Genomic DNA, 9,005 nt, shown 5'->3' on the forward strand with positions numbered 1-9,005 from the left:
CGGCCGGTGAGGTCGACGTCGACCTCGCCAGCCACCTCGCCGGTGGTCGCGAGGGCGGCAAGGCTCACCCTCACCAGATTTAGAGAGGGTCAAGCCTCGACCATTGCTGGTGAGGATCGACCTCGCGAGATCCGACAAGGACGAGCCTCGCCCCACGGTACCGAGATCGCCCTCGAGGCCACTGTCGAGGTGGCCGGTGGGAAAATAAAAATCAAAAATTAAAAAATATTAAAATATTATTAAAAATTGTCAATGTTAGCCAACCGGTGTCGAGTTAGCAAAATCTGGCCAAAATTGGCCGGAAATGACTAAATTGACGCAACATAAAAATGTTTAGAACTAAATCAGCACAAAAAAAAAGGTTTATGATTAAATCGGCACGAAAACAAAAGGTTTATGACTTTTTGTCACTTTTCCCTATTGTGAATAGAAACCGCCAGCCATAGGGCTCGACAAGTAATAAATATTGAAGTCCCCGTAGCGACCCCATGAGGCATGAGAGAAAGACCGTATGAACCGCATGCTATGTTATAATAGAATACGATATATATATATATATATATATATTTGCGAATAAATAAACATAAAAACAAGCAAGGTTCAAGGCATTATTCGGCTAGTGGTCGAAAACCCGAGCTTAGTTATAAAAGGTCCTTCTCAGCTGATTGACATCACTGTTTAAACTTTCTAGGAAAGTAGTAACTCTCTTTTGAAATCCCCGTTTACTTGGTTGTTGGAAGACTAACCAGGAGAGCATGGCGACGCAACCGAGCGAACAACACGGGAACTCGATTCATGCAGAAACACCAGCTGAGAAAAATTACGGTATAAGCGATTTGGTCTTAAAATATGTTGGAATTTGTATATTCTCATGGTTCTTTTTATCTGCCTTTTCATCGAACAAACATAGCCGTGACCTTGGCTAGGAAAAGACAAAAAAATCATTATGAGGACTTTGTGCTCACTTTTTCTTCTACATACTCTTTCTTCTGCATATGTCGAAGATGTTCATGTAACCGTTGGATCAGCCCCTTCTCAATCCAGAGGTGCCCCAGGTGCGGAATCCCTCAATAGATTTATTTCTTTGTGAAATTAGTATTTGGGTAGGATCTTGATGACATTTTTCTTTTCTGGGACACTTCTGAATGTCTGCAAGGAAAAAGTCTTAAAAAATGGCTTGAAAAGTTCGTATCCATGGCAGATATATCGAAGAAGGAAGTGGATGGACCCTGTAACCCACCATCGTTGCAAGCTGCATTCAGGGGCGATTGGGAATCTGCTAAAAGATTTTTCGGACAAGATTCTGCTTCAAACATAACCCTGACCATATATTTTCCAACCGAGAAAAAAGATGGTATAAGCGCTTTGGTCTTTAACTATGCCGAACTTATATTTTCTCATGGCTCTTTTTCTTTGCTTTATCATTGAATAAACATAACCCTGACCTTGGGTTGGAAAGAGAGGGGAAAAAAATCATATATGAGCAGGACTTTATGCTCATTCTTTCTCCTACAGATGTCAAAGACAAAACCGTTGGATCAGCTTCTTCTAAATCCACAGATGCCCCAGGTGCGGTATCCCTCTATATATTTATTGCATTGTGAAATTAATATTTGAGGCGGATTTTGATGAAATTGTTCTTTTCTGGGACACTACTCAATGTTTGCAAGGAAAAATTATTAACTATGGCCTGAAAAGTTCGCATCCATTGCAGTGGCAGTGAATGAACCCTATTACCGACCATTGTTGCAAGCCGCATTCAGGGGCGATTGGGAATTTGCTGAAAGATTTTTCAAACAAAATTCTGCTTCAAAGATGGCCAAAATAACACGCAGATCAGAAACAGTGCTTCACATAGCCGCTTTGAGTGCACAAGACCAATTTGTTGAGAACCTGGTTAAACTCTTGCTTCCATATCCGAAAGTGCTTGAAATGTGTGATTGGGATGGCCGTACTGCCCTCCACAATGCTGTCCTGTGTGGAAGGATAAGGATGGTCAAGGCATTAGTTAGAAGTAATCCTAATTTGACGAAAATTAAAGATCATAAAGGACGTGTTCCTTTGGAAATATCTGCTCTAGAAGCTTCTATGCATAAGGAGATTGCCTGGTTCTTGGCGGAAAATACAACGGACAATGGGCCTACGATAGACACCATTATAGATCTCACCTACGCTGGTCATCTAGGTAAGATCACCATCGCTCTTTATCTCAGTTCCATCTGTTTTCCTTCATTCTAGACTTAGCATATTTTCCTGATCAACTTTGCTGGTGAATTCGGACAGATATCACCCTTTATCTAGTCAGGCGGTACCCACACTTAATAATCGAGAAAAAAGGTGAAGATGATAAAAAAGATGATAAAAATAGTGAGGATGATGATGACCAACGTTCTATACTAGACGCATTGGCGTCGAGGGAGTCTAACTTTCCCAGCGGAACGAGGCTCAGTTTTATGGAAACACTGATATACAAATGTTAGTACTTTCTTCTCTCGCATCCCTTCATTACTGATTCCCTTCAAGATGATCTTACCGGGCTCATCACCTACTCTTTTGTATATGAACTGAAGGTATTCCGGTGGACTTGAACCACAAACCAACAGATAAAAATTCGGATCCAGGTGGGTACGCACTTTTGCTGGTGGGCATTATCTTTGGACATTTTATGATTTTGAACTTCAGTAAATTTTCTTAGATCGATTCCCTCCGTAGCAAAAGAAACCGGAAATCATTGTTTCTTTGTAGGACATATTCAGGTTCCCTGACCTAGTTTTACTTGAATAATGGCCTGAAAACAAACTACCTTATGGATCAGCTATCCCCAGTGAACAATATATGATTCAACCAAGTGCATAAATATTGGGGAAAAGTGCCAAAATGTCATAAACCTTTTGTCTTTTTGCCGATTTAGTCATAAACATTTTTTTGGTGCCGATTTAGTCCTAAACCTTTTTACGTTGTGCCAATTCAGTCCTTTTCGGCCAATTTTGGCCGGATTTTGCTGACTGGACGCCGACCGGCTAACATGACCTGATCGGCGCTGACATGGACATCTTTTAATAATATTTTAATATTTTAATATTTTAATATTTTTATTTTTTATTTATTTTTTATTTTTCTTTTTTTATTGTCATCTTCTTCCTCCAGCCGGTCGCCGAACCTCGGCGACCAACCCAGGCGACGGCCGACGAGGGTGAGGCTGCCCTCACCGGCCACCTCGCGGGTGAGGGTCGAGCCTTGCGCTGGGTCTTACAATGCTTTCATATCTAGTGACGGACTTTTCTTTGCAACTTGATTGTAGTGCTTCAATGTCTTACAAGATCACTTTGGAATGCTGCCAAAATTGTAGGTACGTTTCCGTTTTATCATAATATTGTCTCTATATCTGGCCCTCACTCTCCTACTAAAAGTCTATGGCATGTTTGTTTTTGACTTCTTTTATAAGTCAAAAAACCTCCTACTCAATTCTTTGCCATAATTTGAAAAAGAATTTATGTTACGGCCAGTCCATGTTTTAAAAAACCGTTACCCATTTATCATTGGATGGGTAGTATGTGTATTTAAAATTAGTTTTGTAATTAAATTTTTCCACGTATTAACTGTCCAATAGTGAATATGTTACTTACTATTTACAACGTCAACGGACCTAATAAAAATCCTTCAAAATATTATTAAAACTCAAACAAAGTTATATATGATTTTCTGGGTTAATATTGTTATATTTTCAAAGATTTCAGATATTCACCAAATTCTAATTGCAAGAGTCGTGAAAATGTAAAAAGAAAGTCAAAAAAGAACAAATGAAACTACAAATTAAGGCGAGCTTTGATGTCAGCCAAGGAATTTCTTGCTTATGGCTAAATGATCTAACCGGAGGATATGGAATAAGAGTTATGTAAACCTAGCACCTCTCCTTCAATCTTGATTCGTGAAATCATGTTTGCTCCATTATCTCTATCAAGCATGTAAATCTTTTGGGAAGAATAAGAACAATGAAGACAGCAAGAAAGAATATGTTAAGAGGGTGCAGGAATTGGGCATGGGACCGAGGGCAAGCCCCTCACGTCATCGACTTTGAAATAAGGTTGCAATAGATGAAGGCATGGATTTATAATATAATCGCATTTAAAATAGTAAATTTACACTTTCATTTGGCAACTTTAAAATGGCATGAAGAATCGGAATAGAACCAAGTAGGAAAAATCAAAATAATGGGAGGGCTTGGAATAGAAAAATATTTCAATGACAGCGAATTTCGTGGGCCTCAACAAAATTGTGCATCCCAGAATTCCATCCCAAGCTATATATCTTATACCAACAAGCAGTTGGTTAGATACTAAGTAAGTTTTTCCTCCTCTTCTTGTAATCCTGTATATCAAATTTGTTGGAAAGCACTCTAGAAAAATAAGATCTAAGAATATGCGCTCTTAAGATTACTCGAGAAGCTAGACTACTCGAAGTGCGAAAATTAGCCCAAAAATCACTTGACCATTAAAAAGTATCCTACATTTCCCAAAATGTATTTACAACTTTTGCCCATAGTTACATTTGTCATCTTCACCCAACTTTTGTATGTACCCGAAATATCCTTTAGCCTTATCCCTAACTCTTCCATTTTTGTCAAATAAAAAAAGGAAACAGAAGTATAATGTTGTCGTGTATTTTTATCAAATTAGAATTTTTTTTAGAATAGAGTCAAGTTAACTCTAATCACTATGTCTTTTAGTTGTAACAGGTAAACTCGAATGTCACATACCGTTATGTGACCTGATGTGGAGTTTTGATTTTGTTAGAGACATAGAATGGAGAAAGAAATTTTTTTTTCTCGTGTTGAGCATGGATAACAATACAATGGATTGTACGATTAATATGATTTTTTTATTACTAGCTGCTATGCATATTTGAATAATATCATCTGAAATAATCTTATCTTTGCAAAGACGACTGTGATTTACCCTAGCTGGACAGATGTCCTTAGCATGGTTACTTTCAAAGCTGTTCTATAAGGTTAGGTCTTATAATTATGTTCTCTTATTTATGATTAATATTATAAAGCCTCATTTGAACTTCAAGGAAGATCACTTTCTTCAGTTACCCTCTAATCGCTTCTCCTTTCTTCACATCCGAATATATATTTTTTTCATCTGGACACGATGATATAAATCTTTTATTGGAAAATTCCAAAAATGATTTTATACTTTATTTTGTACTTTGCATCAGCAATTACTGAAACTCACCCTTTGCATTTGGGAACTGAATCCCGATGGAGAAAAAAAGAAGTCAAAATAGCTATTCTGAAAGAGTTAAAATAAATTAAAAAGAACGAGATCGTTTTCCCAATCACCCGCCAACCCAAGCTCGATAAGTGGGAAATTATGACAATTAGTAAACTGTTGTGTCCGATAACAAAAATTGGGATGCAAAGCTGTACTGCTGGTTTTTTTTTTTTTTTTTAAAGTAAAATCCAATTGCCTCCTCTTCGTTTTTCGTTTTCATTTTTTCTGTAACATTCTGTAGTTCCTATAATCGAAAGGATTCACGAGGTGAAGTTGAAACACGTGACGGCAATCAAGTTGGCAAAACAAGTTTGCATGGCAATCTCTCATTGGAACTCTACCGAGATCACCGATTTTTTCCAAGACCTGTTGGTTCAAGCTACAGCTAGGGGAATAAGTGAAATCGTGAAGCTATGCATTCAGTTTTTCCCGGAGCTTATTCGAACTTCGCCTGATGATGATAGGTTGACGATAAGTGCTGTGAATTTTCGCCAAGAAAGGACTCTCAGACTCTTTTTGAAGGTAAGCTCAATGAATAAGTTGTCGTTAGCTCCAGGGCCTACAAAGGAAGAATCAGACAAGATGATGGAGGCAGTAGCAAACTATGTAGCAGCAGAGTATTACCCTAGTTTCGATGCGGTAACTAATGTGGCCGGAGCAGCATTTCAAATGCAAAGAGAAATCCAATGGTACAAGGTAAGTATAGATAGTAACCACGTTTAGTGATAATTCTCATTATCATATCTTGTTGACAACTTTTTTTGTAAAATTAATAACGTACAATAAGCTTAAGATTTTTTAGACAATTTTTCCAATTTTTTTCATGAATTCTTCTAGAAGACTAAAAATTTCTTGAAACTTGATTCATTAGAAAGTAGAAATGTAGTACTTTCCATGTATATATTATTTGACTAAAATGAGCCACAAAATCATCATCGAAGCTCTGACGAAAGTGACCTTTGAAATTCTGCAGCATAGATGAACTTGAAACGTAGCAATTTCACGTCAATTGTCGGATAAGTCTTAGTCTCCTTAAGATGTGCCCTCGTAATTTTTTTTTTGTTTTTGAAAATTTTCAAATATTTTATCCATTTATGGAGACTCCTATTTGTGAGTTTTTTGCATAGGCCGTGGAAAGCTGGAGTATCCCTGGTATGGCATCCGACTATGACGACGACGACAACAAAACATATTGGTATAAATTCATAGGCAACCACAAAGAGTTACGTGAGAGTGGAGAGAAGTGGATGAAGGACACCGCAGATAAATGTATGCTTGTCTCAACTTTAATTGCGACAGTATTGTTTGCTGCTGCATTCACTGTGCCTGGAGGGAATGATGACAATACTGGAGTCCCATTGTTGTTAGGACAGGATTCCCTCCTAGTTTTCGCAATTTCGGATGCATTAGGTTTGTTCTACTCTGTGACGGCCATCTTGCTCTTCCTAGCCATCTTAACATCACGGTTCGAGGCGCAAGATTTTCTCTACTCGTTGCCTAAGAAGATCATATTGGGCCTCTCTTTCTCTTCCTCTCCTTGGCTTTCATGTTGGTGGCCTTCGCTGCGACTCTCACGATTGTGCTCGATAAGAGACTGGAGTGGATTCTCATTCCCATCACTTTGCTGGCCTCTTTCCCCGTGGCTTTATTTGTACTACTACAGCTTCCCTTGCTATACGAAATGGTTAAATCCACTTATGGTCCCAGCATCTTTCATCCCGAAGGCAATTGGGAGTGAGGCATAATTATTGGACATGATCACATGATTGACAAATTTGATTTGAGAGTGTATGTCTTCATTATATTTGGTTGTTTGTAGTGGGGCCAATGCGATACTGAATGTATTTCCTCAAAGTATTTGAATAATTACTATGTATCATGTTTCACTACCCTGTTAACAAAGATCTATTTAAAATTTTGGCCTATAGATACTCTAAAATTGAATCAAACATCCAAAAACAATTTTTGTTTAGCATCCAGTACCAAAATATGCCCAATCTTGGAATATAACTTTTTGAAAATTAGTTTTTTTTAGCCTTATGCAGAAATATTTTCCATGAGCTTTAAACATTGGGCCTCCAGGTATTTGAAAATATAACCTATATAAACAATTATCTCGAACGTTTATTACCAACATACACGCAATCATATAATACAACTTTTATCATGGAATTAGAGATGGACAATTATTTATAGAAAAAATCTATACATACAAAATTTCGTTGATAAGAATGTATGCTTCATTCTTTTGAACTGTAAAGTAATTGGAATCGTACCACTCATAAGAATTTGTTTGGGAAAATTACCAAAAAAGTCGTAAACCTATTACAATTGTACTAATTTAGTCATAAATTTATTTTTTTGGCTAATTGAGTCTTAAACTTTTTGCAATTGTGTCGGTTCAGTCAATTTGGCCAAAATTAGCCAATCGGTACTAATGTGGCCATTAACCAGCGCAGGCAACAATTAGTTTAGTAATATTTTAATTTTTTAAATTATTTTATTAGTTGTTTCTCTTTTTTTCTTCTCCCTCCTCCTTCCTCCTCTCTCCTCCTCCCTCCTTCTTCCTTTGGCTCGGCAACCGGGCCAGCCCTCCCCCTTTGGCCGGTCGTCGGAGCCAAAGGAAGAAGGAAGGAGGAGAGAAAAAAAAAAAAAAAAAAAATAATTCAAAAAAATTATTAAAAAATTGTCGTCGGCACCAACCGGTGACCTCATCGTCTTGACTAGCCAATTTTAGCTTGATTGACTGAACTGATATAATTGCAAAAGGTTTAGAACTCAATTGGCCAAAAAATAAGTTTAGAACTGAATTGATACAATTGCAATAAGCTTATGACTTTTTGATACTTTTCCCGATTTTGTTTATATTAATTGTGAAATAGATGGAATTAAACCTACCATAAATCTCTTATCATTCATTAGTTACATTTAGATCGTTCATAATAGAATCTAGGTATACACAAGCAATTACTTTTAAACATTTAAACAAAATACGTGCAATCATGTAATATAATTTTCATCGTGGAAAAACTTTTTGAGCATTTCATTTTTCTTTATAGATGCTCCTTAGATGAACGGTTTGATAATCAAAGTAATCTATATATAAAGAATACCAATGATAGACGTGATACCAGATATTCGACTTTATTCTTAGGAACTATAAAATTCGAAATATATCAAATACATGACTTTGTCCACATAAATTGTGAGGCACATGGAATTATAACTAACAGAATATATGTGGAATTATGACCTATCATATATCTTTGATCATTCATCTAGTTATATATAGATAAATAATTAAACAGAATATATATACACGTAAGTAATTTCTTTTAAACATTTATTTTTTGTAAATCAATAGAAAATTATTAACAAAGTGTGCATAAGAATTAGATTTGCAGAACTATATATTAGCTAGCATTAGAGGTTTGCTAAACTAGCTATCAAAATCAATTTACTGAATAAAACTGGCACATGAGTGTACCACGTGAATCAACCTCACGTGATATATACACATACACTAAACTCACATTGAAATTTCTATGTGAGTATAATTTCTTTGAATTAGCTTGTCTCACCCCAAAACTTCCAGAGTATCTAGGTTTATTGCAAGCTTTCCAATAACACATCATTCACCCGACATCCCTGCTCGTCTCTAACGAACATAGCCACCTTTACGAGGAAAACACAAGGTTAAATCGAAATCCAAGGATCTAAACTGAACAA

At 36.7% G+C, this 9,005-nt stretch overlaps 1 protein-coding gene across 1 annotated transcript; it reads left to right on the top strand.

Moving 5' to 3' along the window:
• Positions 1 to 696: 696 nt before the first annotated feature.
• Positions 697 to 7,201, top strand: LOC108958250. The gene is made up of 10 exons (XM_018870350.2): positions 697 to 825; positions 1,005 to 1,055; positions 1,202 to 1,354; positions 1,516 to 1,569; positions 1,715 to 2,185; positions 2,284 to 2,475; positions 2,571 to 2,621; positions 3,302 to 3,349; positions 5,518 to 5,972; positions 6,404 to 7,201. The coding sequence occupies exons 1-10, from the start codon at positions 756 to 758 to the stop codon at positions 7,019 to 7,021; spliced, it is 2,163 nt and encodes a 720-aa protein (XP_018725895.2). The 5' UTR covers positions 697 to 755; the 3' UTR covers positions 7,022 to 7,201.
• Positions 7,202 to 9,005: the final 1,804 nt, after the last annotated feature.

Source organism: Eucalyptus grandis, chromosome 3, assembly GCF_016545825.1.
Source record: "Eucalyptus grandis isolate ANBG69807.140 chromosome 3, ASM1654582v1, whole genome shotgun sequence".
In the NCBI taxonomy this organism is placed as follows: Eukaryota; Viridiplantae; Streptophyta; class Magnoliopsida; order Myrtales; family Myrtaceae; genus Eucalyptus; species Eucalyptus grandis.